Source organism: Centruroides vittatus, unplaced genomic scaffold (genome assembly GCF_030686945.1).
Source record: "Centruroides vittatus isolate TY-2023 unplaced genomic scaffold, ASM3068694v2 contig_2490, whole genome shotgun sequence".
NCBI lineage: Eukaryota > Metazoa > Arthropoda > Arachnida > Scorpiones > Buthidae > Centruroides > Centruroides vittatus.
Window position 1 is genome coordinate 68,052 of NW_027121576.1, and position 26,934 is coordinate 94,985.

Consider the following 26,934-nt stretch of genomic DNA (forward strand, 5'->3'; position numbering starts at 1 on the left):
TGCCAGATTGCTATTTACTGTTTATTCGTTATCACATGATAGCTTGATATTATGTTTTAGACTCAAATATTGTTCAGTAGAAATCAAGTATTTGACTTCTCCACTCGATTTATTCTTACTAAGCAGAGCAACAACATTTTTACATGTTTTATGCAATTTTAGTTTAAGATCTTTTGGAATTACTGCAGGATTCTCGACAGCTTTGAAAAAATGATACATATTGTAATGTAGAGCATGACAATTAATACATGTAAGGTGGACAAGTACACCACTAAAGAAAAATTTAAATTTATCCCATTTAAAACTATTTATTAAATTCTGAATGAGCTTTACGGATTGTCGAATATCACAGATGTTTTCTGGAAAACATTCATTTTCAAAGCTATCCTCTGCTTTGACGAATTTAATACTTCTATCCAAAAGTAGAAATATTTCCAATTTATGAGAACTTTTGTAAATTTTGTGTAAGTCTGTTAGTGTTTTTCTAACTACTTCATAGAAATGTTTTTTGTCCGGAAAAAGAAAATAAATTCGAGAAAGTTGAAAGAAAGGTTGCTTAAATAAAATTGTCATTGTATAAGTATATAAAAAAAACAACGTTTAACAAATTACTTTGCTTTTCGTTTATTCTTCCGTCGTTCGCTACCAGTTGACAAGTCCACATTTCCACAAATACGAAGGCGACCTTTCTTTATAGGCTACTGCCGACGTAACAAAATGTAAAATAGGTAAAACGTCCTCTGGAGCTATCGCCACTTTCCGTAAAAATTACAATTTAAGTAAATATAATTGTCATTAAAAAAATAAAATTGTCATTGTTTCTAAAGAGGTATAATCAAAATATACTTTTGCATTGAACAGAATAATTGTTTGTTCGTTATGTTTTTAATTTCATTAACACATTCAAGCCAAATTGGAACAGAGTGAATATTCTCTTGAATAGTGTGTATATATTCATTTGAAAATTCTTCATCTCCATAAAGACCACTAAGAAACGTTAGAATTGTAAAGTCGTAGGGAATATCACGAGCGGTTTGCATTGAATGGTAATAACAAAGAGCCATGATAAAGTCGAAAAAGCTTCTATGTATAAAATCGAAATAACTAATTCCATCTACCTCAGAATACTTTCCAAATATGTCTAGTCCTAATATAAATTGATAGTCTTTTTCTTCTGTAAACTGTTTCTTTAACTGTTTATCTTTTAATGTTGGCAATTTTAGCATCTCGTACATGAATACGGGCTTATCCGTTTTACTCATTTCGGATCTTACGTCAACATATATCTTTCCCAATTTAACTAGTAAGTCTTCTCCATAGAAAAACTTTCCTTTTATTAAATCATGTTTTTCTCCCAATTTTCTCTTATATCTTTTTGTCAACAGACGAAAGATTTGAATAAACAAATCTGTCCTTGTATGTATTTTGTAAAAGTATTTCGATTGTGGTAGACAGCATAACATATGCAACATTAACGGACATTCAGCCAAGGCACAATAAAAATTGCTGAATTTTATCAAGTTTAAAAGTTCATCCCGCTTGCCCTTATCATCATTAATAATTAATTTAATATACTTTTCTTTCTGTTGTTGTGAAAATCCTTGAATAGTGAATCTCATATGTCCGTATTCTCTTATATTTTCGGCAGCGTAAGGACGGCAAGTAACAAGAATTGTCATTTCTTTAGAAATATGAAACGAATCTTTTGTAATAAACTGTATAATTGAATCTTTTTCATCTGTTTCATCGAATCCATCCAGTAGGATTAATAAATTAAATCCTCTTTGTCTTAACTTCTTTCTGGAATTGGAATCTGTATCTCCACAAATACGTTGGAGAATTTCATCTGATATACTTTTCTTCTCTAATTCTCGCAAAGTAATAACGACAGTAAAATCATAATGTCTTAAATAATCGGAACAAGATGTATCGGTACCCCAATCGTAGGCTATTTTCTTACAAAAGGTAGTTTTGCCATAACCGGGATCACCAGTGACTAAGATTACAACATGTTCGTCGACTGATTTTGGAAAAATCTGTGTAAACTGAATAGCTTCTCCTGCCTTTTTCCCTAATAAATCTGCTTCCTGAACTGTAAGTTTGATGAAATAGTCTTTTACGGGTAAGTCTTTGCTTTTTTCACTCCACAACAAAGATTTCATGTAAGCATTTTTAGTGTTGTAATAATACATTAAAGATTCTTTCTGTATCTGAAAAGATTCTGAAAAACATTATACATATAAATATATTTCTATAGTTTTTATTATACTTGAAAAATTTAACATTACTAATTTAAACACTACTTGTGTAAATTTTAAATACACTCAAAAATTTACCACTTTTTATAACGAGTGTAAAGTATTTTAAATATAGGGTCATGCCTGAACTAAACTTTCAACCAGCATCATGAATAATGCCTATGCTCATTTACATTACTGTGGAACAATGATCTCATAAAGGGTGCAGTTGTGACTGGTCATTAAGCTATAATAGGGATATTTGTGCTTGAGCTCAAATGTAGCATGATGTTGTACTTGCAAATATTTTAAGTGTCAATCGTGTTAAGAAAACAAAAAAACATCACCCAAGGCCGATTTCTGATACTGGTTTTCCGCTTTTGATTTGCTCTTTCAAACTTTAATTACCATGACGTCTACATATATTCATATATATTTTTGTAATTTTATAGATAAATACATTATTTTATTATCATTAGTCTTACACAAGTAAAAAATACAAGTTCATTTTAGTTTTGCATTTGTATAGTTAATATACATTTTATGTTTCAATGTTAGTTAAATTCAGAGTTGAATGTTAAATACAGGCAACATAATAGTATAAGCTGCGAGAATAAACAATCAACAAAATGCGACATTATACTTTAAACATTTACTTTTATATTTGTTGCCAAATAATCTGTTTCTGCAAGTGGTTTGATGAAAAAATTGCCATCTACTACACAAACTGTACAGTTAATTCAAAGTTTTTTATTTATGCTCTAACAAATAGAAGTCAGTAGATAAATGGACCATGTCCTATCTAAAGGACTTTTTTAAACAAAAAGTGCTGGCAATTTTAGACAAATTTCAATTATTTATTGTCATTTATAAATTTCTATTATTGATATAAACTTAAAATTCAGAAATATAAATGAATCGTTTGCATATATTATTATTATTAATTATTCATTTCCCATACTTAACTTTATAAATGATATTCTATCTTAGATTTTTTGCAATTACCTGAATTGTCTTTATCAGTTGAACTAGATGGTTGACGTTTGTTAATATTATTATTTCCCACATGGACGTTTTCTGCGTGTTCGATTACAATACCTGATAATAGCAATAAAATATATTTTAAGATATTGTTTTTGTTTTCTTCTAGAGATTTAATGTATATATTTAAAAATAGTTACTGTTTGCTATTCTTCCTGTTGCTGTATTTAAGATATTTAAGGCCGAACTTTCCAATACCTGTAATGTTTCAATAACTAAGACTAAATATGTTAATTGAAATGTAATAGAATTGATTTTAATATCTATTATAAGGTCATAAGACAAATATTTATGCTACAAAACATAATCATTGACATAAAATCGTGTACTTGCAGTTAATGAAGAGAATCTTAAGGTTTTACATCATTTTCATTACTAAAGGAGGTTAATGTTACCTTAGGTAGCCAAGATGGCGGCTCGTTTTTGAAACAGTGGGGACGCACGTACTAACCTAACCTAACCTAATAAATTACCATAATTATTGCTAACCAAATATTAAAATAAGGGTAATTTATCAGAATAGGTTAGGTTAGGTTAGTACGTGCATCTCCACTGTTTCAGAGACAAGCCGCCATCTTGGCTACCTAAGGTAACATTAACCCTAAAGAAGTATTGTATCAGGAAAAAAGAAATAGTGTTTTACTTGAAATACTTAAATTCTTTTAAAAGTGTGTAGTCTTTTTTATACACGTTATGTATACACTCTTCACAGAAAAAAGAAGAGTTTAGGTTTGATTTAGAATTTAAATATAAATTGTTCCTTTCTTAAAAAAATATAATGAATCAGTCAAAATCCAACCATTTGTTAATTGTTTTTCTTTATAATTTCATGAAAAGATAGACTTAGGCCTATATAAAATACTTAACATTATTTATCAGTTTTCTAAATTCTGTGTTTATACAGAAATTCTTATAGTTGCACGATTGAATGATGTCCATAGTTGATGGCATAATGAAAATGAATATAATGTATAACCTATATAATTGTTGTTGTAACTTGTATAGATATTATAGTCTTTTATGTATTTTCTATGTCTCAAATAATATTAAGTTTATTAATAAGTTACCTTTTCTTGAGTTACTTCCATATTTTAGTACATAAAAGTTGGAAGATCTGCTTTTTTATCTGAATATATCGATAATTTCAGTTCTAAAATGTAAATGTATGCATATTAATCAAACGAAATTATTTTTTGAAATGAGTTACATTGATTAAATGAATAAAAACAATAATACAAATTTAGAGATTATATGATATTAAATAGATTTTATATCTCAGATCGAAAAAAACCTTTAGTTACTTTGCAACTTTTTAAAATTACATTAATATTCTAATTATTTTGTTATTTTTAAGTACTTAAAAAAATAAATGAAATGATAATGTAATGCATAATTGTGTCATTCAAAAATACATACATAAATATAACTGCAAAATATATGTATATAATCGAGATGATAATAATAATAAATGCAGAGTCCAAATGGATAGGAGTTTTAAGTCGAAATTTGGGATACGTAACGAAAATGAACACTAAAAAGGGATTTTTGGAAATTATCTCCGCGAAGGCAAGAGAGACGTTTAAGGGTACTCTGAAGAATTTGGCTTATACAGTGCTATTTTAGATGCGGATTTTTTGCGTTTTTGTTGGAAATCGAAACTAATTTCAGACCCATCTAAAAATCTAATTAAGCCCTCTCACTTAAATCATAATAAACACTCTAAAACCTATAAATTACTTTTGTAATGATTTGGTGGGTCGGTCAATGTTACCTATGGTTCCAAAATGGCGGCTCTTGTCTGATTCCAGTAAACAGATAAAAGGAAATAGTGGGGACACACGTTCTAACATAACCTAACCTATTTTAATAAATTACCATAATTATTACCAACCAAATTCATAGACTAGGTTAGGTTAGGTTAGAACGTGTGTCCCCATGTTTCCTTTCTTCTGTTGGAATCAGAGTCGAGACGCCATTTTGGAACCATAGGTAACATTAACCGGTGGTTCTAACTGGGGCCACTAGAAGCGATGGAATAATATATGAAGTTAGGGAAAGAACAACTATGAATGTCATAAATATTATTTTTGTTCAAAAAGAAATAGGCTAATAATAATTGTCCTACATTCTTTGCATTAATGTTCAGCAGTCCTAAAATATGTGTATAGACAGTGGTGCAGGCAAAACCTAAATTTGATGTGAGTAAAGTACATTTCGCGAGGCCCTCTGGTGGCGCAAGAAAACGGATTTTATAAAATAAAAAGCAGATAAAACTGTCAAAGCAGAAAGTCTTTCCTGATCCATTGTATTTCTTAAATAATTTTTTATTAGTTTTAATTTCGAAAAGCTCTTTTCAGCGTAGGCAGTACTTAGCGGTATTGTGAACAAAATTCGAACGACAATGTAAATACTTGGGTGAAGTTTTTTCAAGTTATTAACTGTTATAAATTGGAACAGCTGTTTCACATCTTTAATATAGTTGGGTAAATTTGGGATCATTGTTTGTAATTTTTCATATAATTCGTAAGGTTGGAAGTCACTGCTCTCACCCACTTGCATGACTGAGTGTAAATCTTGACAGTTTTTTAATATTTGCTTTTTGGTATATTTTTTAACTTGCTAAGATCATAGAGAAAACCAAAATTTTCAAAATGTTCATGTAAAAACATAAATGTGTAATCAAATATTGCTTACTATAGAATCAATCATAGTGTTAAAAATGTCTGTATGTATAGAGCCGTACGGCTGAGTATTTATGATGGCAGCCTACCGCTTTATAACCCGGGATGGATTCCTAAATAGTGGAATAAACCCAAAATTTTTTTTGGTGATCTTTAGATAAGTTCGCTCCATCACTCGCCACCCGGCTGTTTCGTTGTGATCCTAACCGAACCAAAATGATCGATATAAAAAGCACTCTTAGTGACCTAACCTATTCTCATAACCCTCCCAGTGTAGAAGAGCTTATAAAAAGTTTTAAATGTTGACAGTTCTATACAGTAGGATGACAAACGGTTTGTGTAACTTGCAGTAGAAAACTCGAAATAGTCCCTTGACAAATACTTATTTTGTTTACAAATTAAAATACAACATGGAAAAATTAAAAAATTAATTCTTCTTATTAATGATTAGTATTGATAACTATTTTGTTGTAGAAATTATAATTAAAACATTTGAATTACCTCTACTCTTCGTTCTTTTATCCTTTGGATGTTTTCCTCTACGTGACAATTACGAGAAACAAGGTTTTATATTCTGGCTGTAGTCAGTGATAAAGGAAGACAGAGAAACCGTCAGAGAAAACCGAACTAAAACTAACCACCCCGAAAGTGTACTGATATGGATAACAGATAGCGTCGTTATCTTTGCTAATCACGTTGTGTAAGTCTTATGATCGTAACACGTATGACTAAAATAGTAATACGTGTTACGTAGTCACCGCTATTATCTTCAGATAAGAGAGATAAGATGATGGCTTGTTACTTAATTTTTTTTTTTATCGAGTCGACATTACTTTAACTTATAACATTGCTGGTTAGTTAATTTATACCATTATTGACAAGACTACAGTATGTCTTGTTTATAAAATCGTACTGCCTGATGTCTTACCAGCTTAGAAATATGAAGGAGTACATGTCAGGAGTTGAAATTTGGCACAGAGTATTAGGTGCCCAAATCATGCGCTCATAAAAAACCACACCATTCGGGGGACCGAAAACGGAATCAAAATAAAATACAAAATGGCGACACTCTCTACAAACAGACAGTAGTACGAGATTTGCGCATGCGTTGCTCGTTTGTAAGTTAGAAATACGTATATTGTGAAATCAAATTTGGTTCGCTTAACCAGTATTGTGAAACCACTTTCCTGGCAACGAGCCAATGATAAAATCAGCAACTTACATTGTGACGACTGTTAGAAAGAAGGAAAAGGTTTTAAATATAATATAGCGTCACTCACTAATTAAATAATTAAAACAGGAAATAAAGCAAGAAAATGCGGAATAAATATGTATATGAAAATAAAACTTAATTAAGCAGAGAAGTTCAGAATATATAAAAATGCAAATATATGTTAATTAAACAGAGTTATAAATACTACAGCGACATTAGTCTATTATAAACAACAGGGTAGTTTGTATTTAGGGATTTGATTTAATTGCCTTTAATTGTACTTCCTTTTGCCATCTTACGTACTTTAGCTGGAGTACAGTAATTGAGTTATTGATAAATCGTTAAAGTTATCAGAGAAAAAATATATAAACAGTCTTATAAATGCATATAAAAAATTATTAAATTTATTTAATGCAGGTACTATGTCCGAATATGGTGTTCATTAACGAATTTTTTATATTTAAAAAGAAAACAAAATTGTAAACGCTAATAACGTGTAGATTTATTAATCTGACCCCCAATTTTTTCCGTTTAGGCATGGCTCTGTTTAAAACAGATTTTAACGTATTAATTTTTATTATTCCGGTTGTTATATATAACAGATTAACAGAAAAATTACGGGTATTGGTCAAAATTCATTTCGCAAAAATTTTACATTTTTGGACGCTGGGAACCTTCAAACGTTGAGAAAGAAAGAAAAAAGTTGGGGATATTTTTCTGTAAGTGTGGATATTAGTGATTGTATGTGGGTATGTATGTGGGAAGCACGCTTTTCTTTACCCACTTTGAAGCTTAATAACTCCTGTATCTTTTGGCAGAAATTTCTGAAATATTACAGGCAGGTTTGTTTATTAGGTGAACTGATGTCATAAAATTTTGATGGCTAAAGGTCGAGGAAATGGGGAGATAGAGGAGGGACAGGTGTCATATTTAAGTACTTCAAATTTTAAATTACTTTGCACAAAGTTTGGTTTTTTACCGACAATACACAACTTATTCTATAATTTATACTAATTATTATTATTAAAAACAAGCTATATATATTATCAAATTAATACGCAATTAAACGAATAATCTCTCTCACTAGTGTTAAATTATTTTATCATTATTTGCAGTTAAACCTTCCATAAATATGTTTGTCTTACCCGATTTGAACGTCATGTTTCTATGAAGTGATATCACGTAGGATACATTTAAAAGTAAGTAATTTAAAGTCGATTGTATTTTTTAAATCATTTCCGTTGATTTTAGATATGTGAATAACTTTATTTGTTTATTTATAATCAAAAATATTGTTGATAATCATCGATAATTAGGGCTAGAACTCTTTCAAAAGTCACTAATACTAATCAGCTATAATAGGTCACTAAAAGTTATAAACAGATAAATCAGTTGACACTTACATTGAAAATTTAGTGTAAACAATTGTATTTTGTTTTATTTATATATGTATAGGAGTTTAATTATATAACATAATCTTAAAAACAATAAAAACAGAGGTAAAGCACACTGAAGACATCTGTATATATTTGAAAATTATTGTTGCAATGCAAGGTTCTTGTGATAAACCAGCAGCACTTTTTTCAAATTCCCCTTTATTTTCGTTAAAAATATTTTCAAACGAAAAAAACCTTTCCGCACTGTACTGTACATATGTATAATTAAATGTAGTTTGTTTATATTTTAGAAATAATAAATAATTTTATCATGTACGACAATCTTCAATAAGGAGGTAACAAACAAAAATTAGTTTTAGAGCCGTACAAACAATAGGTGCCACACAAGATCAGAATTAAAAGTAACACTAGCAAATCAAGTTTAATAGATTTATGTGTAATAGGTAAATAAATACAAATATCGCGTATATGAAAAAAAATGACCAAATGGGTGTTTGAGATCGGTTACAACGCTACGAAAAATTTTGGTACAGTAGCAAAGACAAAAATTTTTTAGGCTGTACGGAATATTTTATTAAAATGAAGTGTGTTTACTTGTCCGTTGTGGTTACAAATAGAGTACAAGTCACGCGAAGAAACACCGCAATTTTTTAAATAACTCATTTAACTATGAATCCAGTTTTAAGTATCCGATAAACACTTAATGGTAATGTGATCGATACTATTAAGTTGACAGGGGTTTTTTCATACATTTATTTATCAACAAAAGTTTATAAATTAAAGCCACATTGTTTCAGTTCTTAATTTTATTATAATAATTTAATGCAATAATTAAAGTACATTAATTAAACTCTATTTAAATACATCAGTAAAGCTGTTGAAATAAGTTACAAACATAACTAATCATAGTGCACTTTAATATTGTGTGATTAAGAAAACAATGCGAATAACGATAAAGTTGTAAATGTAGTTTTGTCAGATGACATTTAACAGTCGTAATTTTTATTCTTTTTACAATAAAATATTAAAGTATATGTTCTGGCACACATAAATAAAGCCTTTTCAATGTTTGATAAACTAAAACAAAAACTTTTTTCGTATTATATATCAAGATAAAAGCTATTTATAGTGCTAAAACTAAGTAGTGTAGTAGAATATCAATAATATAAAACATTCTATTGTATTAGGTAAGCGCTAAAGATTATTATTCGTGCTCTTATTTCGTAAGCATTATGCTATTATCATTTGAGGATGCATCGATTAGGAGTTACGATATCTCATATAATCGGTTTTCGAACAGCATTACTTTAAATTAGATTTTTCTATCATAGCGAACCAATTGATGCATTTCGCTGCAATATGTGAAAGCTGTGTGCCTTCCGGGAGGACTTTTTATTATAAACTGGCCCCTATTCAGGATTCAAACACGTGAAGAAAACCCGAAAAACTTCACGCGGCCAGCTGATTAATCAAATATACAATTAGTGCTAATTACCAGTGTTTAGTGGTTTTGCCCACGCAGATTTTTATAGATTCTGATGAAAAAACAACTGTCAGTTATTTTCAATTGCATTTTTTTGCGGCAATTATTTTTAAAAATACAAAAACATAATGCTGGAAGATGTGATGAAAAGTGTTATTTTTCTCCGCTTATCATAAAATGTGCACAAAAAAATCATTTTACAATTCTTCTCAAATCAAACTTTCCAATCATTTTTCATTTAAATTATAAGTCGAAATATTAAAATCTAACTTTATGCAAAAGATTTGAGTATTGTGCACACACAATAAACATATTTAAAAGGTACAGTTATTATTTTTCAAGGAAATTTCCATATCAGTTTATCTATAAAATAAAACATAATTTACAGTTTTTTGCATCATATGCAGAATGTTAGGCATATTCGCTCGATTTACTCTATATTTTACTTAAACATTGTATTTTCTTGTTTTCAAATGTATTAAAATAAATATTCTAATTTCTATCGATCTGTTTTGACTTTTTTTCAAGAAAGTCAAAACATATCGACAGAAATTAGAATATTCGTGTCCAGAGAAAAAACAAGTTTGTTTACAAACATTGTCTACCGATACTCGATTACTTGCCACAACTAACAAAGCGAATAGAGCTTACACTGTTATCATAAGTTACAATTTACCATTAATTACAGATATAAACATTAAGTATAAATTGACTAAGCAAGCGACTATCATCATCCAAATATCAGGCAAAAAGAAACTGAAACAAAACAATACGCGTCATTATCTTGCATGTAATTGCATATTGCATCACTTAAATCGATACATTGGTATATATATTATCAATCAAGTGGAGTAATAAACATAAAGTTTAACTTTAACTCTCAATTATACAAATAGACAAAAACTGTTTACTTAATGATGTACGAGGAATTAGAGACAGACTTTACAACACAGCGTTTTTCCTGTTCCATAACACCAGTTATTTCTATCAATGTCGAAAATATCGAATGTAACGTTTCTATTACCTGAAATTAAAAAAAAGTCGACGGTATTAATAATTGCTTAAGGGTAAATATAGAATGTCCTTTACCTTTATGACAAAGTCTTCTTTCACGTAGAAAAACCCTCCGACTGATAATCCCAAAGGAAGCTTCGTAAACCTCTTGACAAAGGAAGTCAACTAAAAAAGATTACGCTTTAATTACCATATAAATTTTTGAACATTATATTAATATTATTTAACAATTACACTAACTGGCGTTGTGAGGTTCGGCAAAAATAAACAGTTTACAAAATTCATATTATTCACGATCATTTCTAACAGCAAAATTTAGCAATGTTTTTTGTAGAATATCCAATTCAGTGGATATTTTTGTAAAATATCCACTGAATTGAATATCTAAGTATATATCACTGTTGGATATTTTTGTAAAATATCTAACAGTGTTTAATATGTTGGAAAATATTTTCAATATGAATTGTGATTTCGTAGAGAACTATACACTGTATTATTATTTACGTGACAGTAAATATAAGGCGCTATCAAAAATATCTTGAAGCTGGAAATAGCCTAATATTTGAAAGACCTTCGCGAGACCTTATTCTTGTAATTTTCTTTATTATTAAACACAGACCAATTTTTTTAGTGTTTGCAACAGTTTACAATATAAACGGCATTCCGTACACAGTAAAAATAACAGTAATACACCAAAACAATATTTGCTGAGACAATTGTTCAGCTGTTGTAGTTGATAACGAATCACATTTTTATCTAGAAACCTGAAAAAGGCTTTTAAAAATAAATGTAAAACTAGTCGAATAAATAACTTTCTCAGCGAGCGTTAGTAGTAGTTCAGTTGTATAAACAACTTATACATTAATTGTACAAATTTGCATACTTAATATTAATCCCCACAATAAATTATTCTGAATATGCAGCAAGATTTAAGATTTTTTATCTAGCTCAAAGTTCGAAAGAAAAATGAAAAATCTAAAGAAATACCTGAAGCTTGAAAGTCACTGGGAGATCTGCTGGTGAAATTCTCTCGATGGACACGAAGTTGTCGTAGATCTGAAATTCAAATATTGAATTATTTCAAAGCGAAAAATACAAAAGAATATGAAACGTACAAGTTGTTTTGTTTAGTTTTTGAATATATTGTTTTCAATTGTGATATATTGTATTTGGTTATTGACAATTGAAACTGCTGAAATTACAGTAGAAGACACTAAAATCTATATACCAGAAGTACAGTTAAATACATTTTAATTTTAGTTAGTTAAAATTAAGTCAAGAGTCAAGAACAATATACGTATATTGTGACAAATATGACTTTGTGTTCAATATGAATTATAGAAATTTAAGTACTAAATATGTAATAGCTTTAAATTTTTGAAAACAATTAGTAATATATTTCTAATCAGTTATTTAAAATTTGTTAGAACCAAATTTTCAAATGTTATATATGTTTTAAATTAAACAAATAATATGCTTTTCAAAAGAACTCTATTTCTACACATAAAACATTATTCACTTACTAATGAAGTAACGGTAGAAAGAGCCCAACTGAATATAATTACTCCAGTAGTAAACCCCACGGCGAAAAGTGACGTAGTTATTCGCAAAGTAGTTTCCATTTCAACAAACAATGCTTCATACGATAAGAAGCAGGATAAATACAAGTAAAAGGTGTAATTGATACATAAGATATCGCTCAGTGCTTCATTTATTCTGTCGAGGCATAGCCAAACTTCAACGTGTTTTTGGATGATACATTGTAATTTCTGTAGCAGGAACCGTTGTTTAATATTCAACTCGGCTATTTCTTCAGACATTTTAACGAATCTAACGATAATCTTTAGGTGTTACATCGCTTTCATTACTAAAGAACTGTTGTAGCATTTAATTTAATTTTAAGTCAGTCAAAATACAACCATTTGTTGTTTGTTTTTCCGTATAATTCCATGACAAAATAGACTTATATAGAATATTAAACATTTGTTATCAGGTTTGACATCTGAGATGTTATTTGCTAGATTCTGCAATTATACACGAATTCTTTTAATTGCACGATTGAACGCAATCTTTATTAGAAATGATTATAAATTGTAACTCTTATAATTGTGTAATTGTTGTTGTAAGTTGTCTATATATAATAGCGTTTTGGTAAATGTTACCTTAGGATCCAAAATGGCGGCGGTAATATTTTTTTCCCTATCTTGGCGACCGCTGTGGGGAAAAATTTTTTCCCTAGAGTCGTGACGTCGACGCCGTTTAGAATTTTTCCCTGTTCGGTTTCAACCGGTGAGTTCGACGTTGCCGACTATCCTGTAACCTCAAAACGGCGACCGTCGTGTGTGTAAATTTGCGACGGTAGAGGGAGCTTTTTCGTGACGTCGTGCGAGAGTAATATCGGCGGGGAATTCGTAGTGGTGTTACGAACGAATATGCAAATGCTCGATCTGTGACGTGATTTCCGTTCATTTTAATACAATTTTATGCAAATCGACTAGTTTCCAGTCGGAATCGTTTACCGCAGTGTTGCGACGAATTGCGTATTGGAATAATTGCTGTGTTTTTTTTTTCTGGTTACGATATTTCATTTTTATTCCTCCCCACCTCCCCGTGTTTAGTTTATTGCCAATTGTTCGATAATGAGTAGTATTGCCGATTTGAGTTGCAACGCCGAATTTTTGTCGAGATGCACCACCCGTGATTTCTACAAGTTAATGGAAGACGACTTTTTGGAGGTAGGTTTGCCTCCCCATATCGATAACGCTTTGAAATTGGCTGTAAAATTAAGTTTACAGCCGACCGAGTCCGTTTGCATTCATTGCGTTTTTATATGCAAATTATACTATCGGAGTAATAGAGAAAGCTGTTTATTGCGACGTAGTAAGTGCGGAACGAAGACTTCTGCCTTCGAAGGAACAATTAAAAGTAAATTTGGCCACATTTGCTGGGGTTGCATTCTGACGTTTATATGGCACCATCTATGTCTGGAATATACGGCGAGGACCTCGGCGACTGCGGCGGGCATATTAAGAACAACGGGAGTCGATTGGTTCAATCTCATACGGTTTGTAATGCTTATAGCTGTGAGTAATTTGCCATCGTTTAAAATAGGAGGGCCGAATAAAACGGTGGAAATCGACGACACCGTAATATGTAAAAGAAAGTACGAGAAAGGGCGTATATTAAAAAGTACGTTCGGAAAGGAAAAAAAGATAGGAAAAAGCAGGCAACCACCATCGAAATGTGAGTAAAAAAATCCTTTTTTTTTATTTTTTATTTCGGTTAACATCCGCGGAGTCTGCAGAGAAAATCAAGATGGCGGCCGGAATCGCGGCCATCTTGAATCGAGGGAAAAAATTTTTCCCCGTCGCAGTCTCCAACGTAGGGAAAAAATCCCACCGCCGCCATTTTGGATCCTAGGTTAACATTAACCAGCCTTTTTTGTATTTTGTGTCTCAAATAATATTAACTTTATTAATAAAAAAATTTACCTTTACCTGAGTTTCCTCCATATTTTAGTACGAAGGCAGATTTGATTTTAATAAGTGAATCAGAATTTAACAGATCTGCTTTTTTTATCTGAATATATCGATATTTTCCTATCTAAAATGAAAATGTATGCATATCATTCAAACATAATAAAAACATAATACAAATTTAACTGAAAGATTTTATATTTCAGATCGAAGAAAATTTTTACTTACTTTTAAAGTTTATAAAATTAATGTTGTAATTTTGTTTTCAAGAAATCACTTAAAATTTAAATTATAAATTAAATTAATATAAATTATAAATTATCTTGTTATTTTCAAGTACTTAAAACAAATAAAATTAAATTAAATGATAATGATAGCGTAATGCATAATTGTGTCATTCAAGAATATATACATAAAAACAACAGCTATATCTATATACTAGCAGATAAACCCAATTCCTCCTACTGAGGAAGTGTTAACAACCTCTCCCCGCGGGAGAGTTTCGAAATATCTCTTCTTAGTGTACATTCTCGTGACGTACAGTACACTATTAAACCGCAATCAAAAACACAAAAACGGCATCTAATATAGTATAATAGAAGCGGACTACTTCACGGTAAGCCTTAATCTTTACCTCATATTGAGATATTACACGAAATGAAACAACATTTTACATTATGTCTATCAATTTTACAAAGATAGTAAAACCTGTCTAAACCGGAACTCGCTCAGTAACGAATACTTATTTTTATTTTGAAGATATCTGTTTTCTGCAGGTTTTCATTAACGCAGAAAATCCCTTCGTTCCGAAGAATTCTTTCCGGTTTAGACAGGTTTTTGTTTTGAACATGTTTTTCTGTATTAATTGTTAATTTTCCAACTGTTATATATAACAGAGTAAGGCGATCGGTCAAAAAATGACTCTCTTGTGAAATGTTTACATTTTTGGACACTGGGAACCTTCAAACGTTGAGAAATGAGAAAAATCGAAGTATTTTCATGTAGGTGATAATGTGGGGCCATCTTAGTTTAACCACTTTGTGTATCTGAATAACTCATGTGCCTTTTGTAAAAAAACTTTTTTTTATTGATAATACTACTACTACGTCTCATATCAGAACATCTGACGTCGGCGAACACCTGGCGCAGGTTAATAGGTGGTTAGTAACGCGCAAAGGTGTATCCTGGATGAAGTTATATCCAGAGTGGTTCCCCGTTGCCTTTTCTGGATCGTAATGATACGCCAGGGTAAGGAATGCCTTCTGGGAAGTCTTTTAAGGAAAACTGGCCCCTATACAGGTGTTACAAACGTGAAGAAAACCCACATGACCAGCCCGTCCGAGCGCGGCACGAACCCGCAATCGCACTCCCCCTGTTTTAGAGACAGAACCGCTCGGCCACTGGTAGGCTTTATCGATAATAAAGAATTTAATCTATAATTTACAGTTTCTCACGCATTATGTTGCTTCGCGTATGTCTTCGTTATTATTATTATTATTACGTAAAGTTGCCTTTTCCCGTATTTCCTTATCTGTCGCTGACCTCGAAGCTTTTGTCTCTACCGTCTTTTCTTCTATTGTTTCAACCGGTTTTTGAGTACTGAGCTGCATGGTCCTGGAATATAAGGTTGCCTCGTAGAAAAAAAAACGCTTCTCATTGGTTGCTAATTTGACGTCCCTCGCAGTCGAAGACGAAACATCATACCATATCCTTATGGTAAAAACATTACTGATCATAGGCTCGTAGCTTTAGTTACACGCTAATATTTTATTAACTACGATACATACTTAATTAAATATAAATAAAAACGGATTATAAATAATAAAAATCCGAAATATTAAGCAAATCTTCGTAATTTTATCGTGTAGATACTATTTTTATAAGCGTAGAAAACTATTGTTAGTATTTTTAAAGTATTTTAGTAATAAATGTATTTCATCTGTAACCATATTCTGTAATTTCTACAGAAAGAAGTGAAAAGACTACGACAGAATATCAAACGGCTCTAGAAACAGTTTTGTTACTTCCGTACAAGTTTTATCGATATAATTACCACGACTATGTTTATTAATAGTAATAGCAATAGATATACATATTTACCTTCGAAGATTAAGAGTCTAAAAACTCTCAACAAAGTAACAAAAATAGTGAAATTAGAAAATTTTTAATTCTTTATCAGAAATCGTAAATTTTATGACACTGCTTATTATTTATTTTAACACCTAAAACTGATTATTAAGATAAAGCATTCACGATACATAACTTGACTGAGTGTATACTCGGAAAAAAACACGTAGAGATTTGCTGGTGTATTATTATTTATTTTATACTAATTATATTTACGAATAGCAGATAATATATATTATCAAATTAATTAATACGCAATTAACGTAGAATCTCTTTCTCTACTATTAAATTATCTTATCAGTATTTGCAGTTACACCTTCGATTTACCCTATCATTTGTACATCGTGTTTCTATGAAGTGATATCACGAAGGGTACATTTAAAAGTAAGTAATTTAAAGTTGATAGTATTACTGAAAAATCATTTCCGTTGATGCTAATTAGTTGCGTGAATAATTTTATTTGTTTTATTTATAATTGAAAATATTTTTCATATTTTAATTACATAACCGAGTTTTCTAAACTATAATGATTGATAAATAGGGATAGCATTACTTTCAGTAATCACTAACAATAGACGGGTATAACAGATAATTAAAAGTTGTAAACAGAAAAATCAGTAGACACTTACATTGAAAATGTAATGCGAACAATTCCTTTTAATTACATTTTGTCAGGTTAATAAGGCAATTAATTGGTGATGGCCGAAATTGCTTGAATACCTCCTGAATTGTGCAGTTTATTTGTATTACATAATATAGCAAATCTCTATTTAGCGCTCGCGTAACTAATGCTAGAACTCCTCACTACGTGTATTAAATAAAACCCTCCATTATAGGTAAATTATTAAATGTATTGTTTTCGTTTTTCACTGCAAACTGTTATGATCATGCAATTATTTAGCTTTCAAACACTCGAAATATAGTACGTAGAAGTGATTGCTAAATATACTACACTCGATAACATGGCAACTTCATAAGCGAATGAATAGTGACGCTAAATCGAGGTTCGACTGAATATAACAAATTTAATCGTCTTTCTTTATTATCTTTTCCCTTGTAATTTTTATGAATACTGTTTCCTCTTGTTCATTTAGGGTGGTGTTTAGGCAACAGTGAGGTTATAACAGACTTTATAACTATTACAATATGAGAAATATGACATTAAAATCACTAATTCAAATTAGTAAAAATTCGTTATATTTGTAACAAAATTTCATTCATAAACATAGTAGAAATAGTACTAAGAACCAAGAAGTATGACTTATACGCCGTCAAGCCTCGATTTACTGTTACCGTGTGTGTTTCTAAAATTAGCACTAAATTGGGTTTTGCGCTAAACTGTAGTAAACGATAAATTGTATATAATTCTAATTGTTTGGTGTTTGATCAAAATTTAAACTTGACACAGCTTAAAGTTTGTTAGTAAGGAGACAATCTTTTTACTAACAAACTAACAAAAGAGCGTGGCGCTAAATCGAGATTTGTATAAATACGCAGGTATGTACAGTATTTATGAACATATGTGTATCTATAATAAATATTTATGCATACACATACATTAAAATAACACAGAAGAGTTAGTAGTTGCAATAACATATTTTATTTAGTATATTATCGAAATGTTTATCAAAATAAAACTGAAGTTTATCATACATATTGTTTATAATAAGCAATATAATTTTATTTTATTTATTTTACTTTTACTCTATATCAATTAGACAAATCTACATAAGGGCTTATCACACCGGTTATCGGTTATTAATTGGCGTGATAAGCTTTAGTGTATATGTGTCTAATTGATATACACTAAAGCTAAAAGCTAAAAGCAATACATTATTCAATTAAAGTAATATAATGTCTGGTTAAATATTTTTAAAATGAGAAACAGTTCCATCGAGAAAATAACAGTAACTGTAATAGACGACGAAGTGCCACCAGCATAAAGGACAGAGTCTGTTTTCAAGAATTCGTGCTTGAAAATGAGGGTTTTATATTGGCATCTAATACCAATGACGACCATTACTACAACCAAACATTCCTTGATGTTTAATCTGTTTAACACTTTCAGGCAGGTTCTCACAGTAACAAGCAAACCAGTAACAATAACCGTGCTCTCCTCCTAATCTCAGGCATAATTTCCTACATTCTCTACTATCATCCTCATCGTAATAACATGGGTACGTACAATTCCATCTGTTGACAGGATATGAACTCGGAACACTGCTACCTTTGATATTCACACCTGTATAACAAAACATAAATAAATAATGGTACTAACGTGAGATGTTAAATACCTTGTTACGACTTTGTTTCTTATAGAAAATGTAAAATAATGCGATTGGAAAACACAAAACTTCACTAAGAATTTGATGTATAGTTTATATATCTGTACGACGAAAAATGTTGTGGGGTGGTCCAAAAGTCAGTTGAACAAGTAACTCACTGTTACATCGTATGTGTCCGGGAATTGCTCTATGTTTAATTAAAGGAGCGAATAAACAATAACTGAATCGCTATACAAACAGACCGTTTATATAACTTTATAGGGAGGACCGAAAATTAGTTAACCAAAAGTTTCGTATTATTATTTTAGATACGTTCAATGTAAAAACAATTGAAACAACTGAATTGATTCACCTCTAAATGCGTGAAAAATCATTCCAGATAATTAACGTTAGGGCCATCGCATTGCTTTAATTATCAAAACAAATAAAACAGCAATATTATAAAATGTTACTTTATATTAATAATTCCTGCTGCATGTAAACAATTAAATAATACTCATTTACTATAAAAGATGAACGAGAGTCCCGTTGTCACGTTTTTCGTACGTTTTTCGAAGTGATCATTAATAAATACTTCTTATGGAGGCAAACAATTATTATTGTTCAATATAGCATTTGTCAGAGGGAAAATTTTTAGAATTATTTTAAATATGTATTTTTTACGTTATTCGCTGTCACACACGGCATTTTTACAGGCGTTGCGTAAGAAGAACTAATACAATGTCGCTTTTTGGTGCAGGGATGTTAATTCTGTATTTGATAATGCCAATAAGACGTTAATTGTTAAACGTGTTTATTGTGTTTTAAAGATATTAATTGTTATCTCGGGTTACGATCTTTACAACAGTACTTGCTAAAATACAATTATTCCGTTCATAATACCTTGTTCCCGACCGTGTTCCCGTACACCCCTTCAGAGGAAATGTTTTAAAAATTCATAAAAAAAAAAGTGTCGTGATTGAGGAGGTAGGTGCGCCGCAAATTAGAAAGAGAAAGTTTTTATGTCATTCGCATTACAAAAAGTGACATGAAATTGAAGAATTATTGCAGAGGTTACGCTTAAAGATATTGCATGTAGTAAAAGCCCTGGTCTTACAGTTCGCGCAATAGTGGCAGTTACAGTTCCCGTCGATCTCTGCTATTTTCTGCTTCGCATTGTGGCAAATGAGTGCGAGTAAACTCATTTTCCACAATGCGAAGAAGAAAAAGCACCCACAAATGATAAAAACATTCATTTTTGTACTGCCGTGCAAGGGAAACACATTATAAACCATTTAGCAGATATCCCGATAAGAAAAAAGATCGGATGTTTATCCCAGATATAAAAAATCAACTAGCAGAAAGACACACAGAGGCTGCAATTGTGTGGGATGAATAGATTGGTAGGCATGTTTCGTTCAAAATGGCCATTAAATGGCTAAAAGATAAAAACTACAGATTGTAGAAAGTTAAGTGTTCAATAAAGATAAAGAAATGCAGTATTGCTGGCGTAAATGATAGCGTTCCTTATTAATCAGCGTTAAACAGTTGACTAGTAGAGACAAATGACAGCCTCCTCTCGTCTCTCGATCGATCAGCTCATGAAAGTGACTTTAACAGGACGGTGCTAACGCTTATACTACGGCTTCCACTGCTGCATATTCGAGAAACCACGACACTTACATTGTTGAGTGGCTGCCAGTTTTCCAGACAGATAAACGTTTGAAGTTTTGTGGCTAATTTTCAAGAAATAAACTAGTAAAACAAGCCAAGAAACAAAAATTAATTGGTGATCATTTTAAACAAACGAATAGCTGCGAATCCAATAAGATACGCCATCGCCTCGTGTTATTGCATCTGTTGTGAGCTTTCTCTCTATTTTCATAGTGATAACATTAATCCCGTTTTGGTGACAGGTTATACAATTACATGATCATCAACTTCAATTTTCGTAACTGAAATTATACGAATGGCTCCATACCATAATTTAGCCAATGAATTAGATATTAAACTAAGCACATTTTGCCTCTTTCGCAGTAAAATTTAATTGTTTACACACGTTTAATAATACATAACAGGAAGAAGTAATTAAAAAATGTACTTAAACATTACCAATAAGGCTCCTAATATCAGTATTTTATACATGATTTCCATTGAATTTAAATGTGTGAAAGGGCAGTTAGTATAATTATTATTGTCTGTCTAATCTATTTAACAGTTGGCAATAAAGAGGAAGTTGTTAGATGAGTGGGGCAATAAGCCAATAGCATGGCTCTTTTTATATAGAAGGAAAAATGTCATTGGTTCGCTTAACCAGTATTGTGAAGCCACTTTCCTGGCAACGAGCCAAAGATAAAATCGTCAAATTACATTGCGATAATTGTTAGAAAGAAGGAAAAGGTTTTAAATATAATATAGCGTCACTCACTAATTAACTAATTAAAACAGGAAATAAAGCAAGAGAAAGCGGAATAAATATGTATATAAAGATAACACTTAATTAAGTGGAGAAGTTCGGAATCGAATGTTTAAAATAAGATAAACATTGGATAAAATAGGGAAAACATTTTTATTACTTATATAATTTGTTTGGCATTTAACATTTTATCGCCATGAAATTCATTTCCACAAGTAACACAGCTTTATATTATTAACTTTTAAAAATTTATTGCTAATAGTTTGTTAGAAACTGTAAAACAGGCTTTTATGGGTCATTTTCTTCCTAGGTAGAAACCCTATCAGGTGTTTGAAATGGAGAAAAGCTGGTAAAAGCCACTTTATTTTCTGTTACTTCACCTGATTTTAAAAATAGATCTAGAATTTCCACAAATTTATTAGATATATTTTCGTTTGTATCCTACAGTTTACGTAATTAATCAATTAAACCTTCTGTAGATATTTTAAACCATTATTAGCCGGGGCGAATGTACTGTACAGTACATGCGATTAATAGAGCTTAAGCTTTGGGCTCCCGAGTGTCAATGACCCACAAAAATTGAATTATCATAAATTTTTAATACTTTTTCATTAACAATGAGCACTTATCGATATAAAGTTTCTCTATTCAACACAACAAATAAATATATTTCAACTATGATTTTGATGTTATAAAAATAAATTTTAAATTTCAATTTAAAGATTCTTAATTTAATAAAAAAATAGGGCTTCATTGAGCTTCAATAAGCCCTAGACCCTGAGAAACCCAGATACGCCTTTGACTATGAGACAGATTCTACTTAATACAAACTTAAATCATCTGTAGCATTGTTTAAATTAACCAAATGATTTTAATTCTTTCAGCTCTTTCAACCATTATATCCATTTCATCAGGTTTATTTGCTACTTGTGGTAGTAAAGCACGTTAATATATAGACTGTTAACTGTTAACTACAACTGTTAATATACAGAAAGAGCACAGAACTCATTTGAATTTTCTCTTGATAGATCTTAAAATGATAGATCTCAGGATGCCATACGCAAAGAACTTTTTGCTTCTATAAATGGATGAATATTTAAAAATGACTCGATGTCGAGTAAACCGAGTTTTTTAAGGTTAATATCATTATGGCCTATGTAAGTTGGCCGGAACCACAGAAAATTGACTAATTAACCGACGGTGTCGAGTTATCCGGGTGTAGTCTTATGCGGAGTCGACTGTATATGTTAATCAAACAAAGTTGTAAATTCTATAGCGATATTAATCTATCATTAACAACAGGGTAGTTTGTACTTAAAGCTTCTGATTTAATTGCACTTAATTATACTTCCTTTCGCCATCTTATCTACTTTAGCTGGAGTACAGTAATTAAGTTATTGATAAGTGGTTGAAGTTATCAGAGAGAGAGAGAGAAAGACAATATAAGCAAGCTTTTAAACGCATGAAAAATTATTAGATTTATTTAAAGCACGTACAGTACTACATCCGAATATGAAGTTTATGTAAAAGCAGAATAATTAATGATCTAAACCAATTAACAGAGTAGATTAAATAGCTATATTTACACTATATTTACTTTCATAGAAAGAAAATAATAATAAATATACGAAAAGTAGAAATGAAGTTTGTAATACGAAATAATTTTTTATTAATTCTATCAATTTTTTTACATTTTTGGACATTGGGAACCTTAAAACGTTGAGCGAGAGGGAATAAATTGGGGATAATTTTCTGTAAGTATGGATGTTAGTGAGAGAATGTGGGTATGTATGTGGGGAGGAGTTTTTCTTTACCCATTTTGAAGCTTAATAACTCCTGTAACTTTTGGCAGAAATTTCTGAAATTTTTTAGGGGGGTTTGATTATTAGGGTGATTGATGCCATAAAATTTTGGTGGTTAAAGATCAAGGAGATGAGGAGATAGAGGAGGGATACATGTCATATCTAACTACTTCAGATTTTAAATTACTTCACAGAAAATTTATCTCTTTTTATTATCAATAGGCAACTTGATCTATAATTAATAGTTCTTCACGCATTATGAGGTTTTGCGTATGTCTTCATTATTATAATTATCATTATACCACTTAAGCTGTATAATATCAGCATTTTCTAAAAGAGATAACGGGAAAATCCAATGAGTCATTTTCTATTATTTCACAACTTCAATGCGATAAATAAAAGCGAAATACAGTACTTAAAGATAGAAAACAGTGTTAATTTTTAAAAATTTAATATTACTTATTTACCAGAAATTGTATTTATTATTATTTATTCATTTAGTACAATGTTTTTCACTCTTTGTACGGGGAAGAAAGTAAACAAAATTACAAAGAAATTAACGAACAAACACTCTCTACGATTAAATTATCTTATCATTATTTGCAGTTACACCTTCTATAAATGTGTTCGACTTACCGTGCCATCTCTACATCATATGTTTGTATGAAGTGATATCACGAAGGGTACTGTACATTTAAAAGTAAGTAATTTAAAGTTGATATTATTACTTAAAACGTTTCCGTTGATTGTAGTTGTGAAAATATATTTCTTTATCTGTAATTGAAGCTATTTTTGACATTTCAGTTACATAACTAGGTTTTCTAAACTATAATAATTGATAATAATGACTAGGACTACTTTCAGTAGTCACTGCAGCCATAATAGGTAATTAAAAGTTCTAAACGGGTAAATCAATAGACACTTACATTGAAAATTTAGTGTAAATTATTGTATTTTGTTTTATATATTTATCCATAGGAGTTTCATTACATAACTTAATGTTAAAAACAATAAAAACAGGCGTAAGACACACTGAAGACATCTGTATATATTTGAAAATTATGGTTGCAATGCAAGGTTCTTTTGATAAACCGCAAGCACTTTTTACAAGTTTCTCTTCATTTTCTAAAAAAAATTTAACGAAACTTTTCTGTTCATCATACGATATGATTATTCGTTGATGTACAGTACACAGAATGGGTCATACTTCAATGTCCCTATTCCATTTGCAGAATACTAAACTCTGCTACAGAGGTACCAATTTCAGAAATAATATCTGAAATTTCACTTATGAATTCGAAAAATATAACGATTGTATTAAAGATTTAAAAATAGAGTTAATCGATTTGGCCAGTGAACGACTCATATGCAAATCCAATCGATATTTCGAAATGACATTTATCACATTGTATATGTTAAAAAGACATAAACATAATTGTCACGTTTGTAGAAATTTACTTTGAGATACATTGAAATTTAAGTGAGGCAAATTAAAATATTCAATTAAACCATAATTTTTCCATACGTGATACATTAAAAATTGTTAGTAAAACACCCAGACATTTATAAAGATGTGTTTATTCTTGTTACGTTAATAGCTTGTCTGTTACATATAATAATGCAATATTATATTTAATCTTCCTTTTCGTTTGTCTTATATCTGCCAATATAAGATATAGAACAAACCAGTAAACAAATACACGTATGACAATGACAATAAAAAGAAAAATTTGAACACTTCGAACGGAGTATCGCATTCATGTCCATTTACGAGAAGCCAATAAATCCAACACGTTAGCAGAAATCCAAATATCACTTGTATAATTTGGATAACAGTGATCATCGTGGAAACAATTGAAAATATCTTTATTTCCATGCATTTTAGAGTAAAATAACTAGACACCAGCGAATGTATAAAAGTATTGATGTAGACGATAATGATTAAATAGCTTGACTCTTTAAATGAAGCATACCATGATGAAATAACTAATGTTACGTGATGGTAGCAATGAAGAAAAATCAAATTTCGTTTAGTTAATATTATGAAATTTGTGTCTCCAAATTCCCAAACTTTAGAAAATACAAATGTTGTTGTCCAGAATAAGATCACAGGTGTATTTTCTGTCAACTCTTATCGCATGAAATTTCATAAAATGTTAATCGTTTAAATGCTTCGTAGAGAACTGGAATTGCTCTGAAAGTGCTGCAGATACTATACGTCGCCAGAAGCCCATTCCAAATTGTAAAAGCCACTTTCAAGTTATAAGGAGGTCGACCTTTCATGTGATGCTGAAGGATCTTAATGGTCATCAAGTAGATGACGCACATGTAGATCGAATAATGCCAATAATTTCCAAAGAAATATCTAACAAAATCAGGAGTGAAGGTTCTTTCGAAATAAAACGGTTGAACTGCAATCGTGATGTTGTTTGTTTTCATTGTTGGAGAATATCGATAAAGCTGAAAATAATTCAAACAGTTTAATTGACTTAGCTTACTAACATTATTTATTATTCCATATTGTCAGTCTTTTGTCAGTTCGGACAAATTTATATTAAGTACGTTTTACCCATTAATGTAAAAGTAATTACATTTTATATATTTAAATGAATTGTAATTATTATAAATGTGAGTCTATAATAAATTTTGTTTTACCATTTTTATACCCATTCTAACCATAATATTAAAATTACATTAATACGACCTTACGAATTAAAATTAATCATATATTTCGTTATGACTCGAACGTAGTATGTAATTTAAAAAATTATATATTTTAGTAGCGAGAAGAGATTCGATGAGTATTGCACACAGATTTAATAAGTTTATGATTAAAATTATTAGATTATTTCCTGTATCTAATCTTTCCATTATATTATATTATAGTATTTGATTCATATTTACAAACGCTATCTCAGGTAAGAGTTTATCACACCATATATAGAAATATTAGAAGATATATATATATATATCTTTAATTATTTCATTATCGTATAATATTAATATATCATCTACATAACGGAAATAATGAATGACACCTACAATTGTATTTAATTCTACTTCAATTGATTTCATCACTATTTCAGGTAATTTTGGACCTATTACACTGCTCATATCAATTTCATTTTGGTTATAAAACTTCTCTTCACCGTCTTGAAAGTAGTTATTAACGAACACAAATTTCACTAATACAATATCCTATTCATTTACTTATTTTGAAACGTCCGGGTCCAACCCCTTCCCCCGTAGAAGCAGTACGAGCAACTATGGGTATTTTAAGTTGGGAGAGTCCAAAATTCTTCTAATAACATGTCGCACGGCGGCAGGATCCACTATGAACCTTACGTTTTCCTGTCGCTGGGAAAGATGGAGGGCTTCGCTGATGTTGATCTCTTCTATTTCCCATAGTCCAGTTGCCTTCGCCATGGTCTTGTCTGTCAAATATAAAAGAAAAAGAGGTTAATAAATTCTTTTAAAAAAAATAAACTTTCCTTAGTTAAAGCAGACAAGTCGCTTCAATTAGTTATATTAAGAAAGGAGAATTATTGTAAAAAAGATTACCTTTTAAAAGAAATACAAAATAGTCTTACTAAATTAATGAAGAAATATAAGAATGAATTTTCAAGTCAACAGGTAAAGGATATACTAGACTTTAATAACATAAGAGACACAAAATTAAACATATGACTTAAGACTCATAATCCGGGAAACACTTGTAGACTTTTAGTAGACTTTAAGTGGAACCCTGAGAATAGGGTAGCAAGCCATGATCTGTCTACGTGA

General features: G+C 30.4%; 1 protein-coding gene across 1 annotated transcript; it reads right to left on the minus strand.

Annotated features, from left to right (window-relative positions):
• Positions 1-807: 807 nt before the first annotated feature.
• LOC136971385 (uncharacterized) lies at positions 808-26,577 on the minus strand. The gene is made up of 9 exons (XM_067265829.1): positions 26,497-26,577; positions 25,365-25,611; positions 18,677-18,911; positions 16,105-16,288; positions 14,558-14,669; positions 12,054-12,122; positions 3,419-3,499; positions 3,243-3,335; positions 808-2,221 (listed from the first exon to the last, which is right to left on the minus strand). Exons 1-9 carry the CDS (start codon positions 26,575-26,577, stop codon positions 822-824), a joined length of 2,502 nt encoding a protein of 833 aa, XP_067121930.1. The 3' UTR covers positions 808-821.
• Positions 26,578-26,934: the final 357 nt, after the last annotated feature.

Excerpts from the sequence above, each read along its gene's own strand:
- LOC136971385 (XM_067265829.1), bottom strand. The coding sequence starts at position 26,577 with ATGGCGAAGGCAACTGGACTATGGGAAATAGAAGAGATCAACATCAGC. Across the intron at positions 18,912-25,364 it reads TGGGCTTCTGGCGACGTATA|GTGTGAATATCAAAGGTAGC; the intron begins GTATCTGCAGCA and ends TTTGTTATACAG. Across the intron at positions 2,222-3,242 it reads AACTGATAAAGACAATTCAG|AATCTTTTCAGATACAGAAA; the intron begins GTAATTGCAAAA and ends AATGTTTTTCAG.